This window comes from Anticarsia gemmatalis, chromosome 25, assembly GCF_050436995.1.
Source record: "Anticarsia gemmatalis isolate Benzon Research Colony breed Stoneville strain chromosome 25, ilAntGemm2 primary, whole genome shotgun sequence".
Classification (NCBI taxonomy): domain Eukaryota; kingdom Metazoa; phylum Arthropoda; class Insecta; order Lepidoptera; family Erebidae; genus Anticarsia; species Anticarsia gemmatalis.
In genome coordinates this window covers 4,450,159-4,468,394 of record NC_134769.1, presented here as the reverse complement: position 1 = coordinate 4,468,394, position 18,236 = coordinate 4,450,159, and the positions used below count along the sequence as shown (strand labels likewise).

At 34.5% G+C, this 18,236-nt stretch overlaps 2 protein-coding genes across 5 annotated transcripts in view; one reads left to right on the top strand and one right to left on the bottom strand.

Annotated features, from left to right (window-relative positions):
* Nucleotides 1-18,236, bottom strand: part of LOC142983936 (uncharacterized) — a 136,394-nt gene that overhangs the window by 52,671 nt on the left and 65,487 nt on the right. For all 4 annotated transcript variants that reach the window (XM_076131152.1, XM_076131150.1, XM_076131151.1 and 1 more), the window contains exon 17: nt 17,858-17,966. In XM_076131152.1, coding sequence (XP_075987267.1) covers nt 17,858-17,966 — 109 coding nt within the window. The remainder of the gene's footprint in view (nt 1-17,857; nt 17,967-18,236) is intronic.
* LOC142983937 (zinc carboxypeptidase-like) lies at nt 13,587-15,990 on the top strand. The gene has a single exon (XM_076131154.1). It carries the CDS (start codon nt 14,075-14,077, stop codon nt 15,419-15,421), a length of 1,347 nt encoding a protein of 448 aa, XP_075987269.1. The 5' UTR covers nt 13,587-14,074; the 3' UTR covers nt 15,422-15,990.

Here is an 18,236-nt window from a genome sequence, read left to right as displayed (position 1 = left end):
AGATTACTTTACGTAAACGTAGACATAAATATAACAAACCATAAATATCATCTTAACATAATATCAAAACATTTTTGTTATGAAAAGAATACGGTAACATACTTCCGATAATTCTATTCTGCTGTTCATAATGTCTAATTCAAATCTATTTGTAGTTTATAGCTTTAAATAAAACTTAATAGTACATTGTTCCAATGGTAAAACAGTTAAGTTTTCAACGTATAAATATACAATCAGCCAAACCCTTTCAATACTTTTTACTTGAACTTTCGATCAAATTTCTCACCCATCAAACAGTAAAAGGTCGATTAACATAAAACTAAACTTCCATACCTTTTCCCGACAATCTCAGGTAAATATCAGCAAGCATTATAGACAAATTATTTATTAGAGCCTAAAGGGTTGAATCAGGTTGAAAATACGACAACGGTACATCTATAAATAGCTTGAAACGATACTTATACATGATCGGCTGGGCGGGTATGCTAATATCTAACCTGGACTGGATTATAACTAGACGAGGCAGGTATTATGTTACTGGCAAACTTTGAAATATTGAGAAAATCTTTAAAACTACAGCAATAGAAGATAAAAAATAAGAATAAGAGTGTGTCTTTATCAAAGACTGTTGAACCAAGAATTAAATGTACTTTCTTTAAATAGGGAATAGAATACAATTGGTGACAAAAACTTTTATTGCTTTGTTAAAGGTATTATGTTACTGGCAAACTTTGAAATATTGAGAAAATCTTTAAAACTACAGCAATAAAAAATAAATAATAAGGAAGAGAGTGTTTTCATTACCAAAGACTGTTGAATTTAGAAATAAATGTACTTTCTTTAAATAGGGAATCGAATTCAATTGATGACTAAACGTTTAATTGGTTAGTTGAAAATAATTGGGTAATTGCATTACAAATTGAACTAGCTAATGCTTCGTTAAGTCCTTCGTATGTTGAAGGAAAAGGGTTATTTCACGATAATAATCGTGAAGATCTTTAAGTCTTATCTTTAGTGATTAAGAATGGATTAAGTACCTAAATAGACTATGATGTACTGAACTCTACTCGTAACGGAAATACTGTTACATGCCAGCAGAAGTGCGTGGAAAGGGAGACATCTGCTCATCAATGGGACAGTAAAAAATAAATATATGGATTAGGGATTACTTTTCCAACAAAATCTATGTTTAGGCTATCATTGACCGTTTATAAAGGACGGTTCATCGGTTTCTGCGACATTGACACATGCACAAGATCAAAAAGCATCAGCTGGCCAGTGAACTTTCAATTGAACGTTCTAAAATAGACACTCCTTGATCAAACGGTTCAATCATGTATCATTAGGGCCAAATATTGACACTACTGTTTGCAGAAAGGACCAAGGGCAAAGTCTGGAGAGAAGACGATTTTTTGGGCTTACCGTTTACTAGTTTCTACCCGCGACTACGACCGCGTAAAAAGATTTCTTGGAGTAAAAAGTAGTCTATGTGTTAATCCAGGTTATAACCTATCAATGTCAAATTTCATTAAAATCCGTCCAGTAGTTTTTCGGTGAAAGAGTAACAAACAGACACACATATATGTACATCGATCCATACTTTCAAACATTCGTAATTATAATTTTAGTAGGATAGGATTTTGGCCATAGTCTTTTACTGAAGAATACGCAGTTAACAAGAGGTATTAGCTAAAGTTTGAAGTTAAACAAATATTAGAGAGTCGAGGGATATTTTTTCTAGTATTGGCACATTCGCAGCCACACATCTGCTGCAACCTACAATCAAAACAGGTTCCAGTATCGTGCGAGATAACTCACACACGAGCTGAGGTCACTCAGGCCGGATTACATCACTCTATAGGTATGATAACCATACCAATATGAAGGCCGATATGTTTAACTTAAGAGAACAAATTATATACTTGTTATTAGATTTCGCCTGAGGCCTAAAGCAGAGAATTTGCGGCTAGTTCTTGCTCCTCGCAATATAATATAATATAGTTTTTTTGGTCTACGACCAGTTTCGTTACTGCCTGTTAGGTATCGATTTGATTTTTGATAGGTCTTTTTTATGGGTTTTCTTTTACTTATTTCTATAGTCTGTCAGAGAGGATATCCTGCACTTAACCAGCTTTATTATTATAAAACTGTACAATTGGTTGTTATGCATAAAGATAGCATCAGCGATATGAAGTTTATTTATTGTTGAACTAATTTACAGGTCATTTGATGTAGTAATGTCGCATAGATAACTCAAGACAAATATGATACTTCAATATGTATCAAAATAATGTTTTATAAGCCCCGATGTAAGTGATGATTAGTTAGCTTATGAAAGAAACTGGATAGAATTAAGTAAGTAGGTACAGTCAATCGTGGTAACTTTGAATCGTTTGAGTAACATTGCCAGAGGTTGACATATGAAACCAACACAATTGATAAAAGTTTCCAAAACTAAAATAAACTTTTATCAATTGTGTTGGTTTCATATGAAAAAATAATCAAAACTAGTTCATACTCCCACTGTCAATGTTACCCAAATGATTCAAAGTTACCCATGTAAATAAACTTTTCCTTTAATTAACTGTCAAGTATATCATCTGACAGTTGTTGTATCTGTCATTTACCGATCACGGCTAGCATAATTTACGCTGAAATATCACGCAAATCACAGTAAAATGCATGATTCGTGTTAATTCCAGTAGTAAAAGATAGCAATTTTAGTTTCACTAAAGTCCGTGTGTGTTAGATATGTACTTCTACTTCTGCCTAAAATTCCGTTTGCGTGAAAGGATTTCTTGGGGAAAAGTACCTTTGAGTCAATCAATAAACTAAATGTGTATCAAATTCCAGCCAAATCCGTAAAGGAGGTTTGACGTAATTAGGCATGCATCCATCCAAACTTTCGCATTTATAATTCTAGATTCGGCCCGCGACTTCATCCGAAAGAAAAGATTTCCCGGGATAAAAAGTAACCTTTATCTTATTACAGATCATCTACTACCTATCTGTGTTAAAACTTTTTATCCCGGGTTACTTTGCATACCGAATTTCATCAAAATCCGTTCACCAGTTTTGACATAATCGAGTAACAAACATCCACACATCTCTATCCAAACTTTCTCATATATCTTAAGTATAGATATGTATTTACAATATGGATAGAGCTATTGCAATAACGAATGATTAAAATCGCATTGGGCGAGTTAGCATTGACAGGTTATTGGCCTAGCGCCCACGAACTACGAACCCTTCTATTACAAGTTGCGCAAGATCAAATAGTAAATCATAAGCTATTAAGACGACAATAATCTATTAGATGAGCAGATCTTCTATAAGGCCGTGAGTTTTTTTAAATCTTGCCTTGTGTTTAGCATTTCCGTACTGTTATAACTCCAGTTATAAAATAAAATAATAAAATAAATTTAACCCATTAATGTCCCACTGCTGGGCAAGGGCCTCTTCCCGTAATGAGGGAGGGGTTAGGCCTTGAGTCCAGTTACTTAAAGGAAATAATCTAACAAGAGGTATATGAAAAAAAGAAGTTATGATTCATATAAGCAAGTATGCGTTACTAATATCAACCAGTTTTTTTTATTTTCACTTAATTTTGATGTGAGTTGTGTACCCTGGTCGATTGATTTGAAATAAAATCAGCGCAAGATTCGCCATTACCTTTTGGTTGTCCATCAGATATAGAGTCACAATACTGTATGTCGACTTGATTCATACTTCGAATAAATATCAAATTCATAATACATAGTCAAGCATTTTGTTCTCCAGGTAGAGCGGTTTTTCAAGACAGTACCTACTAGACCATGCCAAATTACTTTCCTTCCAAAAATTTAGTAGTAACATAAATGTTAAGCAAGTATAATGTATAGTGCAATGTAAAACACATATAATATTCTCATTCACAATATTGACATAAAGACTTCAAACACATTTGTAGGGCAAACAATTTTGTAACGATCATCGTTTGTTACTACAATTTAGCCTCTGATCTAATGCCTCAATAATGCAGCAATAAAGAAATTATAAATACCTAGCTATTTCTTTCTCTAGCGTCTTCTGAAGGTCAGCACTTTTTAAGTAAACAAGCAACGTTGCTATTAAACTGTTTCTGTTGAATCATCTATCAAATGCTACATACTTCTGTTGTAAATCATAATAAATAATAATATTGTTAAGGAAAATATTATAACAAATGTGAATACTACGTACTTGTTGCACACTTATAATATAAATTTCGTTCGTACAATAACCGAATTGTGAGTGAAACTGCTTCTATAAATATCAGTAGACATTATCATCCGATTAATTAAAGTCTTTAAACAAAAAAATCTCTAGCGTATCACTTGCGAAAATAACTTTTCCGTAGTTCGAGTAAATTTGAAATTTCTGCTTCAGTTTAATAATAAATTCTGGCGTTCCGCCACCGAAACCAGTCCCATGGTGCATGGATACAAAAAAGATAAAGAACGATTGCAGGATTACGATAAAATATGGATAAAAACTTTAATAAAACGTACCGGTCGCTCGTCCAGGAAGTATTCCGTAATTATCGTGTCACTAAAACACTTTCAGCTTCTAAGAACTCACTGTTTAACACCGAGCTTGATTGAACAAAGGATCCATACAACAATTCACAGTTACATCATCGAAATATTCGCGGAAATTAACACCGGTAACAGTAGCACTATAAAATTAGCATAACTACACAAATTCTATCGAGTAAACGATGTAAACTAACGTGCTCTATGGAAAAAGCGCGGTATTTTTTTAAATTGGAATTGAACGGGACGCGCGTATACCCCGTTCGATTTTTTAAATGAATTAACTTGATTGGTTAATTGAATAGTAGTGTTGTGCGTCGTGATAAGCGCAGAGAGGTCGCGTCGCGACTGCCGCTCGCTGTATCATTGACTAAACCTCACGTGCGTATGCATGCAAAAAACAGACACAGAGCGCTAACTCTCGCAGACAACTATCTACGTAAATTGTTCACTCATGCCGGGATATTTTCAGCCTGAACTATATTTAAACGCATAAATAATTTCTGAATCTACAGGTTAATTCAAAGCGAAGGTGCAGTTGAACACTAGTTATACTTGAGGAAAAATAATAGCCTCCGCAAAATAGATCAAGGATTAGAAAATATTGAAATCTATTTTATTTTTAATACATAAAACACGGAACGTTTTCTCTACTATCTCGAATTTAAAAAGAATTTTAAACAGCCTTGAAGAAATCGTATCAAATAATAATCGTATTAGAAATTAGTTCCATTTAATGATTGAAAAATGTATACTTATATTGGAATGTTTCGAGACAATCATGAGAAAAGTAAAATTCTCATGGGAAATAGTGGTTCCCAACTCTATTGTGCCTTAAGTCTATGGTTTTAGAAAATTGAATAATACACAGCGAAAATGACAGGTTCCCGAAGTGTTCGATGACTTAATGGCGATGACGTCATTAAAAAAGTTTGTAACCAATGCACGTGTTGTTGTATTCTTGTAAAATGATCTAATGGCTACTATAAAATTCACGGAAAGCTATTATTACGTTAGAACGGGAGAATTATATTCGTAAACATAATATGAGGAACGCGTGTCAAAAATATGGAGTAGGTGCGAGACTTGTTCAGAGACATGTCATCAGCAATCATTAAAACTAATAAAATTATAATTTAAAAGTAATAATTTGAAATCATAAATCGATATACCTATTTAGCTTTATTCTTCCAACGTGAACGAAAATCGGTTTAGCGCTTCTACCGGGCTCCGTAAGAACTATTTTGGCAGTACATTTTTAATGTCAAACTCTCGATATTTGACAGTACAGATTCTCTACAACTTTAATTTAGAAGTCATAATTTGAAATAATAAATCGATATATTAAGCTTTATTCTTCCAACGTGAATTTCTTAAAACATCGTTAGGAATAAAGTTCTCTATATTGTGCAAAACCTGTAGATTTCCGCTCACTTGCACGTATATTTGCAACCTTAACCTTTTTCACTTTGCCCTCGTTGCTTCGTTGTATTTGTATCAAGAAATCTGTTCGTCACGTCTTAACCCTAAAATTACTGAGCCCATTTTGATAATACAATTGAACTAATACTTATTCAATATTATAAATGCGAATGTTGAGATGTTTGGATGGAAGTTTGTTACTCAATCACAAAATTACTGAACGGATTTTGATCAAATTTGGTACACGTGTAGTTTATACCGTGGATTACCAAGTAGGATGCTTTTGTACCCCGGGAAATCATTTCACGCGGGTCGAAGTAGCGATCAAAAGCAAGTACCTATTTAAAAATACTTAAATAGTATTTTAAAAGTCGTTTTAAGTATGTTTAAGTCGCAAAAAAGTCACACGCGTTAAAAGGTCGTTTTAATTTAAATTAATATTACTACAAGTCCTTCACCCCTTGGTAGGACATTCTAAAAATATCAAAAGAAAATATTTCATAAATAATCCGTATAGGTTGTTTCCACCTCGACCCGCGTACGAATGTGAAAACAATGGCAAGAAGCCAACACGGTGTGACGTACGTATTGCAAGTTAGAAGCTATAATACACCGTCAGTAGCTATTCTCTATAACTACCGGCAACCGGCTAGCTATCGAGAAATTTTGTATGACAATCTGTAGCTCGATTCTCTACCACTATTGATTACCGAAAACCGGCTACTATCGAGAAATTTTGTATGAAAAATCTGATCAGCGCCTCTAACGGGCGTCGTTGTAACTTTTTTGGCAGTACATTTTATATGTCAAACTTTCGATGCTCGACAGTATCGAATGTAGAGAATCGAGCTACTGATCGGTGCCTCTAGCGGGCACTTAATAAATTAACTGATGATAATGACATACTTTATAACTTATAAGTAATAGATTAGCTAGTGTCAGTTTGCAATACTCATAGACAATTTTTTCAGTACATTTTAAATGTCAAACTCTCGATACTCGATAACACCGGCTCTAAAATTTGATATTTAAGGGTGAAATAGGGTGGTTGAAAATAAAGCGAATAATATTGACATAATTATAACGATAAGTGGTCCACGTGTCAAATTATTTTCATAAGAACAGCATGAATGAAACACCAAACTCAGCCGTAAATAAAACAAAGTGAATGAATGAATAACGGAATATTCCGGTGTTCCGCGCAAACTGTCGGAGGCTATTATAGTCCCATTATTCAATCGACTAAGAATGTATAACGTGTGTTGTAGTACCGCGATTGGCTTCACACGTGCACCCAGGACCGTGCACCGTGTTCATCAATAACTTTGTAGGCACATGTCTTATTGACAGCGAGGAACAACAAGTGGTTTACTATAATACTATATTCAAGTAAACAAATAGTTTAATCAAATGTTACTCTTTTACGCAAAACACAGAAGTAATTTTTATGAAAGGTTTTTTTCTTTGAGACTCGAGGTGTAAATCACTCTATTTCTGTGATTTTTACGGAATCATCATAACTTATTTTAAATCTCTTCTAGCATAGCGATAGTTGAAAACACGGTGTCCAATATAGACTTCTTATTTTCCAAACAAGCAACACCTAAGCTGCTGAAATATTGGGCAAATATTCTACGTGGGCGGAGAAGCGCGGGTCGGCTAACATTTTATAAGACGAGGTACCTAATAGTCATTGAGAGAAAGAACAAGACGCATTACACGCAGACATGAACAGCCGCAAGCTCAAAAGCGTTTCTTTAACACGCTAATCGCTGTCAGTAAGGCGGAACTCTAGTCTGAAAACTGAAATGGTTAAAAGCAGCCGTGTTAAAGCAAAGCCAGTAAAGTTTGAAAGTTGTTGGCAAAGAGCGAGCTAATAAACTTGTATTTGTAGTTCCGACAACGGAGGAAATGAAAACTATTCTTTGTTTACGAATGAACTGTTGTTAGGGTTGCCTGCATACATTTAGTTGGTTTTTTCGTCCCAGAAAACCGAATGGACTCGAAGATACTACAACTTTAGGGGGATACATGGGGTGATAGAGGCCTGAATCTTAAGATTATCGGGATAATTCCAAGATAAAACCGAGATAGCTCATCATTGGGAGAGTATACTAGAGGTAGCTAGCCACAGCAGGTTTAGTTAAAGATAAGTAGATGCTTGGACTCTGGAACTTTAAGTGTTCATTTTTTTTTTTTTTTTTAATAAAAAAAAAAAAAAAAACTTTAAAAACCATTGACACGAAGAAGAAGAAGAAGTGTTCATTAATGACCATAGCGTATAATCCTGGGAATATCCCGGAGTTTTTCTCTGGCAACCCTAGTTGTGGTTTATGTGCACATTTGATTGATCTGTTTTTGTTCGGAGCCACTAACATCATAGTTTTATGCGCGGGAAAATTTTCTCAAGGATAATGATGAACGAAGAATGTTCTGTTTTTACACTGTACCCAAATACAACAATGTAAAGTACTCTACATCCTTGTCAAAATCACTGTACAATATAGTGAGTACAAGCATATTTTTTCAGGGCATATCATTGAGTTTCGTGTAAATTACCTACATGAAACATAATTCTTTGTCTAAAAGCGTAACTCTTTTGTATTTGCTCTGCGACATATCCTAACCTTGTTATCCAGTATCATGTTATTTTAATTAGTCCTTAAATACACCAGAATATAAAAAAACCAAACTATCAAGGATAGGGCTCTCTCTACCTACTTTACACGGCAAAAGCCTCCATCCGATTATTTTTAACAACCGAGACATCTTAAGCACTATGAAAGGAAAAACTGAACCGCGCTCCTGGCGTGTTCCGTAAGAACTAATTACAAGTTAATTTTAAATGTCTAACTTTCGATAGGTAATCAACAAAATAGTCCTATACGTTTTACAGCTTCATTATGTGAAATCCTACAAAATAAACAATAAAATCAGACACTCCTTTGCATGCAAAGTAATACACGATCGTCCAGAAATAGCCTCCAACTGGTGTGGTGGGTCACGAGTGACACACTGACTTGCAACAGGCATTGTGCATTGATTAGATAACGATTGTTTAAAAACTATGTTCACAAAACTGATCAGCGCCCCTGGCGCGTTCCGTAAGAACTAATTTCAAGTTGATCTTAAATGTCAAACTTTCGATAGGTACTCAACAAAATAGTCCTACACGGTTAACTGCTTTATTGTGTAAAATCCTACAAAACAAACAATAAAATCGGACACTCCTTTACATGCAGAGTAATACACGATCGTCCAGAAATAGCCTCCAACTGGTGTGGTGGGTCACGAGTGACATACTGACTTGTAACAGGCATTGTGCATTGATTAGATAACGACTGTTTTAAAACTATGTACACAAAACTGATCAGCGCCCCTGGCGTGTTCCGTAAGAACTAATTTCGAGTTGATTTTAAATGTCAAACTCTCGACGGGTAATCAACAAAATAGACCTACACGTTTTACTGCTTTATTATGTGAAATCCTGCAAAACAAACAATAAAATCGGACACTCCTTTGCATGCAAAGTAATACACGATCGTCCAGAAATAGCCTCCAACTGGTGTGGTGGGTCACGAGTGACACACTGACTTGTAACAAGCATTGTGCATTGATTAGATAACGATTGTTTGAGCCCACCAGATGCGCACGCGCACGCGGCTTGCGCACGATAAACTGTGTTCCATCATTGTTTTAGAATTGAATTTTTATCTTCTTATTGGGTTTGTATTGTCAATAGACTCAAGCATAACTTGTTTTAAATACAAGCTTATTGACGTTGGATAAATTTTGTAAGAAGGTACATAAATGTATGCGGTCCCAGAAATAATTTAGGCCTAAATATTTACATCAGCGAGTCTAAACTCTACTCTTCTCTCACGTTTTAAAAAAGGTCAAAAAGCAAAATATTGTTTCCCAGCTTATCGAGATCTACAAAATTAAAAATATATACGAATTATTTCGTATTTGACTTTATTAAAAATACATAATAAATATCTTACTCAAAATTAATTATTATTCAGCTCAGATAATTTTATATACCATCTTTCACACCATTCTTTTTTTATTGATCTTTATTAAAACAATCTTACGTCCACAAATATACAATGCAACCCAACCTTTTGCTGTTTTCTAGAGATCTAGGTTTATAACAAACATTAATAAATAAAAAGGAAATGAATATACTGCTTAATAATAACAACTTATTACTTTCTTAAACTTCGTTTTTCATAAGTCATAATGACATAACGTGTCAAGAATAAAAAGGAAACAAAACACCTTGATACTTGTGAACCTTGAAACAAGTGACATTTAAGGATCAATAACGAAACTATTATTTTTATTTCAATGAAGACATTACTAAAAATAAATAATACGCTACACAAAATTATTATGGGCTAAATTACTAGCATTAGGTATAATATTACAATTTTATTGTGTGGCACAAAAATATATCGGCATGATCCTTGACCTAAATATTTGTTACTAAAGAGTCTTCGTCCGCGTAGCCTTTAATTTTGATTTAACAACATTTTTTTATTCCTGCTCTACTCCTATTAGTTACAGCGTGAAGTAATATAGCCTGCTTGCGCAATAAATGGACAATTCAAAAAAGATTTTTCATCAATTCTAACTAGTTGTTCCTGAGATTAGCGCGGTCAAACAAACAAAGAAACAAGCTCTTCAGCTTTATAGTATTAGTATAGAACTATAGATTTAAGTTTAATTCATTTTTAATATTTGGCAACATTTTTGTTGTTTTGTGGTTGACATTGTTCTAAAATGTTCTATTGATTAGAATTTTAATGACGTCGGTATGATGAACACATTGTTGTCTGGACCTAAAGTATCAGGACACGTCATGATTACTCATTTGACACAATAGTTTATATCTGAGGTCATTTCGTACTGTTGCCTTATGCGGAATAAGGATACTATGATTTTAACTGACTATACAAGTATCCATGCGACTTTTATAAAAATATAGAACAAATAAAAACCTATTAATGTCCCACTATAGTAATGCTGTACCTACGCTCCAAGTAGCTTTAAAATCGTTTTCTAATCTTACAGCTAGTGTAGGGCTACAAGAAAACGAAATCTTGGAAACATTTTGGTGCAATAATCACAATTTTTTGGTCCTAACCTGAGTCAATTATAAACAAATTAGGTTGTAGAACCAGTTGTTGCTCACCGGTCGGTAAACGATCTGTGGGTTAAGCAAACTTTGGCGCGGTCATTCTATAAATGGGTGACCGCATAGTGGTATTCGAACTGAGCGTCTATGTGCTTTGGAGGGCACGTAAAAAAACGGTCCCAGTTGTTGTCAGTTCAAATAACAGTCGTTAAGCCACGTCAAAGGCCTTTCGGGCGGCTTGAACAACTTTGACACTAGGTTGACCACTGACCATACTATAATAGATAGATCAAGAATTTGTTTTGTTCGTAGGTCGCGCTATTATTTAATTGTAATCATTAAATGGTCAAGTAAAGGCCTCAATGTCATAGCGATGGAAGCTTTGAAGGGCATTACTGTTCGGCAACGGATGTTATTCCGGCTTGATATAGGTTATCGCATTAATAGTTTCATTCATTGAGAAATATCAAGACTAACCTTACTAATTAACATTTTTTATAATTTAGAATTGTATGTGAATTTGTTTAGTACAGTACAGTAGCCATTGTATCTCTTTTAATCCCGAGTTTGTTTGTTTAGGTTGTTTTTCAATTCTATCAACCTTGTAACCCCATCTTTCTTCTACATAGAAATTAAATTCAAATATAAGACTGTGTATAAAAAATAGGTTTGGTTCTCTTACATCGAAAAATTGATTTGGTAGTAATAGGATGATAAATTCAAAATTGATCAAATTTAACACGGGTTACATCACTCCCAAGTTAGTATTACTTAACTTGTCAGTTGGATTTTTGGTAGCCGTTTTTTCTGTCCCTTTATCCATCAGATGGGTTATCCGACACTTATTTCTAAGCCATGAATCCGGCCATAATGCCTACACAAAACCCGGAACAAACACCAACTGGTACACTATAAATACTTTTAATATTTCTCTAGAGATCGTGCATACAATGCCATCTATCGGGCACAATAGTAAACTTAGTCACATGCAGTGAATCCCAAATGAATAATGTATAGGAACATTGTTGGTTAATATTGAGTGATATTTGCTTACAATGGAAGCAGATGGACAACCGGTTAGTAAACTAAACGGTACTAATGTCTGCATTGTTTATAACTCGGTTGCGTACTATGAAATCATAAGGTACTTAAAGAACTGTTTATCGATTTTATAGCTACTTTCTTTTCACGTGGGTAGAATTTTTAATATTAAATGTTGAACAGTCTTATCAATTAGTTTGGTAACAATAAACAAATATATTCATACTTATTTTTTTATAAATATAAAAATCTGGCTAAATTTTGCAGTATTTCAGATTTGAATATTCCTGTTCAAACGCAAATTAATTAGGCTAATGCACGATTTTTTTCTTCAAATCACGTATATCTGCTATATATTAACCATTGTTAACTATAGTGATTCACTTAACCGGTATGGAAAATGTGAAACTAATATTCTTCTTATCAAATGCATTGTGGTCAACAAAAATATAACAATTTATCTAGTACGGAAAAACGGGGAAAATATTAAAGGGAAACTGATTAACGGGCAATACTAAAATATAATATAACCATATAAAAATATGGGATTAATGCAAAGTTTACGTAAATTAGATGATAGGTACATTTTGTGTATTACATATTACAATATACATTATTTACAACATTTAAAATAAGCTCAATTTATTATTTAAACAAATAGGTAAAAACCATATAAAATAAGTAGTTTCAAGCTAAATTATAATCAATTACTAACTAACTATGTGATGACGTGTCATATCTATTGGACATAATAATTATAAATAAACAAGATATTGTGGTCACCGTATGACTCACAGTTCGTGACTGAATACAACTTGTTATATTCTATGTAGAGTTTTTTATCAAACGTTTGGTCACCGCATGTTTAGTTGTTGTGACTAACAAGTATCTTGTACACACGTGACTTTTTAAGGTTCCTTGGTAAAAGAAGACTTTATGAAGTCATATAGTGTGATTTACAAAGAAATTTGAAGGTACTTTCGGTTTGCAAACATCGTTGTAATGACAAGAATTAGTAAGAGACAAGCAGAGAGGAGGCAGAAAGGCAAAACGAGAAAAAATACGTGATTGCAATACTTTCTGCATAAGTGCATAGCATGTGAAAAAATACGTAACTACTTATACAGACATTAATATGTACATGTAACTAATTAATCAATTGACCGAATTCAGGACCCTTAATGTATCAAAGCCTTTTTTTATCAAAGGGGTTTTAAGGTTTGGACGTATTTGGTCCAATCATAAAATTAGTGCTCGTAAAAATTAATTTTTAATTTTAGCACCTAACAGTAATTTAACACATCGAATAGCTATGAAATTTGTTTTAATCATTATTGGTAAGGACCATATTTAATGGTTCTTATGAGTATAGAATTGATGTTTTTATAATGACTTACTACAATGACTTGCGTAGTCGACGCCCACAATAAAATCATGTGATATACACTACAATATCTATTCACAGTTGCGCGACAAGGAAACCATTAGTAACTTATCTGAATATAGGTGTTTATTTACATATTATATTGTCGATATTCAATCACGTTAATACTCTCACGATCCGCATTTTGATATTTTTTATTAATCTCGATACCTTTTATTACTATCCAGTCCCAGGAATTTGACAAAGGTACCTAATTCAAAAATTGTTCCTATGGCATCCGCTATAGGTGCTGATGATAGTCGTACAAAAAATTCAAAAAGTAGCCGGTTGTTGGTAGTCGATAGTGGTAGAGAATCGCGGCACTGATTGGTCAATGTAGATAGTCTTATCTGGTATAATTCATGTTTTATTTGATTTCAATATTTAATACTTTTCGGTGCCGCATTTTCAAAACTGCAGTATAACTTTTTCACAAGATTATGTTAAATCTATAAGGCCGCGAGACGTAAGAATCGTGCAACAGCGTTTGAAATGTATACAAAAGTAATTTATTTGATCGTATTTATATATTCTACAAAAGTTTGTGTCGGTAAAGATTACAGTAACTACACGTTGTTCAGAGCTATACCCGTGAACGAGGATCACATCAAATTCTTTGAAAACTTGGATGAATTCTACGATGTCAATTTCTGGAGGCATCCGGGCGAAGTTAATAAAACTATAGACTTTACAATAAACCCGTCGCAACAGCCAGCGTTCCTGCGAGATGCGGAGAGACACGGCGTCTACCTCACCACCATGATAGACGACGTACAGACAGCCTTCAACCAACAACAACCAACAACATACGTCAGAAGTCAGGTCAGCTCTTTCGATTGGAAAAATTACTACCGTCTACTCGACATTCACTGGTGGCTCAAAGATTTGGCGAGGAAGTACCCTCGAGAAATGAAAATAATGAGCATCGGGAAAACAAAAGAAAGAAGAGATATTTTAGCCGTTAAGGTGCTGTTAAAAGGAGCCAGGCCTAAAACTTCTGTGGTGGTAGAAGGTGGGGTGCACGCCAGGGAGTGGATCGCGCCAGCCTTCGTTACATACCTCATTAGTCAGATCGTTCAGGCAGACTCTTCCGGAGACTATGAATTAAGGAAGATAGCTAACAGTTTCGAGTGGTATTTCGTGCCGTGTATTAACCCAGACGGTTACGAGTACACTCACACTATAGACCGAATGTGGCGGAAGAACCGCAACGGACATGGGACAGATATAAACAGAAATTTCGCGCACGGATTTGGCACCGTCGGAGTCAGCAAGAAGAAAACTGCGGATATATATTGCGGCGAGAAAGCCTTTTCAGAGAAAGAATCAAAAGCCATGGCGGATTTCGTTACTGAAACGAATAAGCAGAGGAAAATCGAATTCTATTTAGCTTTCCATGCTTATGGACAGTACATGATAATACCTTATACAGATTCGAAAAAGCATGTGGAGAATTTTGATGAGGTGTACAAGATATGTAAAAGAGCGGCGCGTAAGATTGAGGACAAGTATGGTACGGAGTATACTATGGGTACAGCATATGATACTGTAGGTTATATGACTTCGGGGGTCAGTGGGTGTTGGGTTAAGAAGACTTTCCAAGTTCCGTATGTGATCACTTTCGAGTTAAGAGACACAGGATCGTATGGATTCGCGTTGCCTCCGAAAGAAATCCTGCCCACTTGCAGAGAGACCATGGATGGAGTAATGGAGGTGCTCCGTTCTTCAGGATCAGTACGAAATGTATTATTTTCGAATTCACATTCGCATAAAACTAAAGCGCAATTCGTGGTTATCTGTACTTTACTTACAATATATTATTTTTACATAACAAAATAAAGGCAATACATTATGTTGCAATCTGTTGACATTTTATTCAACAGACTATTAAGTATCAATACTAATATTATAAAGCTGAAGAGTTTGTTTGTTTGAACGCGCTAATCTCAGGAACTACTGGTCCGATCTGAAAAATTATTTCAGTGTTAGATAGCCCATTTATGGAGGAAGGCTATAGGCTATATATCATCACGCTACGACCAATAGGAGCAGAGTATCAGTTAAAAATGTTACAAAAGCGGGGGAAAAAAAATACCCATTCTCTCTTATGTGACGCAAGCGAAGTTGCGCGGGTCAGCTAGTGAGTGATATTACGTCAAACAGAAAAAAATCACGCATCTTACTAGATTTCTTGCTGCAAATGCAGCTCAACTCGAAAGACTTCTATCACAACAATCAACACCTAATTAAAACGACAATTACACGAAAGAAACGCCATAAATGATGGTGTTCACTGTTCACCCATCTAATTGTTACATAGAAAGCGACAATACTCCCATAGTTTTTAACTCTAACAATAGAACATCGCACAATGTATTTTATAGCTCATACTTTGTGATTTATTGGTGAAGACATAGTAAGTAATATGACTTCATTCCGTGACTATTTGTGCTGCGCTACAAAGATACAACTATAAGGTACATTCTTTATTTAGTTTATGTACTTTGTACGTAGGTAAATTGCTATTTTCTTTGCTATAAATATTGGTCAGAATTAACTAATGATCGGTCAAAACGAACTGGTTCTTTTCTATGATAACAAAACGATTAAATACCATAGTATACGAAGAAAGACTACATAAATGCTAAACGGTAATGTCATTCTGACAATCATAAGTGTGAATATCGTTTCATTTTGATAATAATTATATAAAATGTTGGTATATTTAAGAAAATATGCATCTAAATCCGCTGCAGTAGCAAATACCTAACTAGATTAGATAACCTATACAATATATACAATAAATACACATACAACAGGTGACTTCATTATTAAAAAAACGCACCTAGTCTTAAATATGCTCGTAAATTGCTGAGCACATTTCCTATCAGACCATATCGAACGTTTAAAACTTAAGCATTAATACCATTATTACAATGTTGCGACTGAAAACAGAACGATTGCAAAATATCGATGACATCACACTGAAACGGGTTACGGTGTCGGGTTAATTTTACGTAAACATTATTGAATTTATATAATTTCTGTTCTTAATTCTAAATTTTGTTGACGTAACTGAAAGTGTGTTGATGTTATTTTACAATACGTACTTATTCTATTTAAAATTTACGTACAAGTAAATTTTGTACTTATGTGGTAGTTAGTTTGTTAACATATAAATGATTTAGAACTTGAACCTAAACACTAGTATTTTCAGTACTTATGAAGTAGTCCATAAATTAAATAAACATGTTTTCAGCGTAAGGGCTTGTAGTCACTGTCTAGACCACGTACACAAACGTGCACGTAAACGCAGGAGTACGTATGATACATACGAACACTTTACTGTCCACAAATAAAGAAACAACCTGCTGTGTAGTAAGAATTTACTCACAATAATAAATAATGCTTTCCAATCTAAGTAATCATAAAGGCGGCTAGATAAAATGTTCTTAAAACTATTATCGATCACTAAAATTAATCATAAACCATTGAATTATTATAACAGTCGAACTAAAAATACGTTAAACCAAGTTGCAACTGCGTTCTCGTCATAATATTTGTCAAAAGGACGATTGGCGCCGCGCCAACCGTTGCACCGACTAAATAAACCTCAGGCCACATAAATATTTATTACAAACTAATATTATTGCTAATATATTTTGCAATATGGGTCAGAATATTCACTGTTAAAATTAATTTTAATAGACTTGAACTGATGGCCGGTCTACTTAGAAGTTTAAAACATCTGTTATAGATTGTATTTTGTTAACGTAATATTGCAGACAATCAATCATTTTATTTAACGTGAAGTTGTATTTTGTAGTTGTTAGTCATAGATTTATCATGTAGTTAGCTAATTATAGATTATTGCCGCCAGATGGCTCTGGTTTTAATATCCAGGTCCTCATTACAAGTGATCTTCAGTATCATGAAACCAATGGGTGTAATAATATGCTTACTGTAATTTAATATACAATATTGTATGTTTTTCTTTATCTTGCCCTAAAATCGGTGTATTTTTAAAACTAACTGTGGGTACTTTTAAAGAGTGCCCTAGGAAACCATGCTTAACCTTCCATCACGGTTGACTAGGGTGTAGATACATACAGATACGTCGGAAACGGTAGTGTCATTTTTGAACCGAACATTCAAGCTTTTAATAACACGGTCAAGGTTGAACTACGTAGTTAAATCAAAAGGAAAGTACTAACAATATTAATAACGGCCAAGAACCTGTAACAAAGTGTTCCATGTATGTAAGTTTGCACTTACCAGTGTCTCCTACAGCTTGACTGAGTGTGTTCTCTGTGACTGGTCGCAGCGCCTCCACTGCGCTGATGTAGCCGAGGCGGTCAGCGATCGCGCAGGCTGTCTGACCGTTCTGTTAATAATATTGTACGTTACTATTTCGTTTTTGGTACTTTTTATTATGTTTGGAATATAAAGCAATTTTAATGGAAAATATTTCAACTCAGGCGAAATTGTGGTTAGGTAGGAGTGGTCAAAACTGAGCCGAGCCATATTTTGTAGGGAATGTTATGGCGAACGTAATTTTTTTTTCCGTTACAATCTCACTGCAGGGCAAGGTTCTCCTGCCAAACGAGGGAGGGATTAGGCTTTCAATCCACCACACTGGACAAGGGCGCCTTGG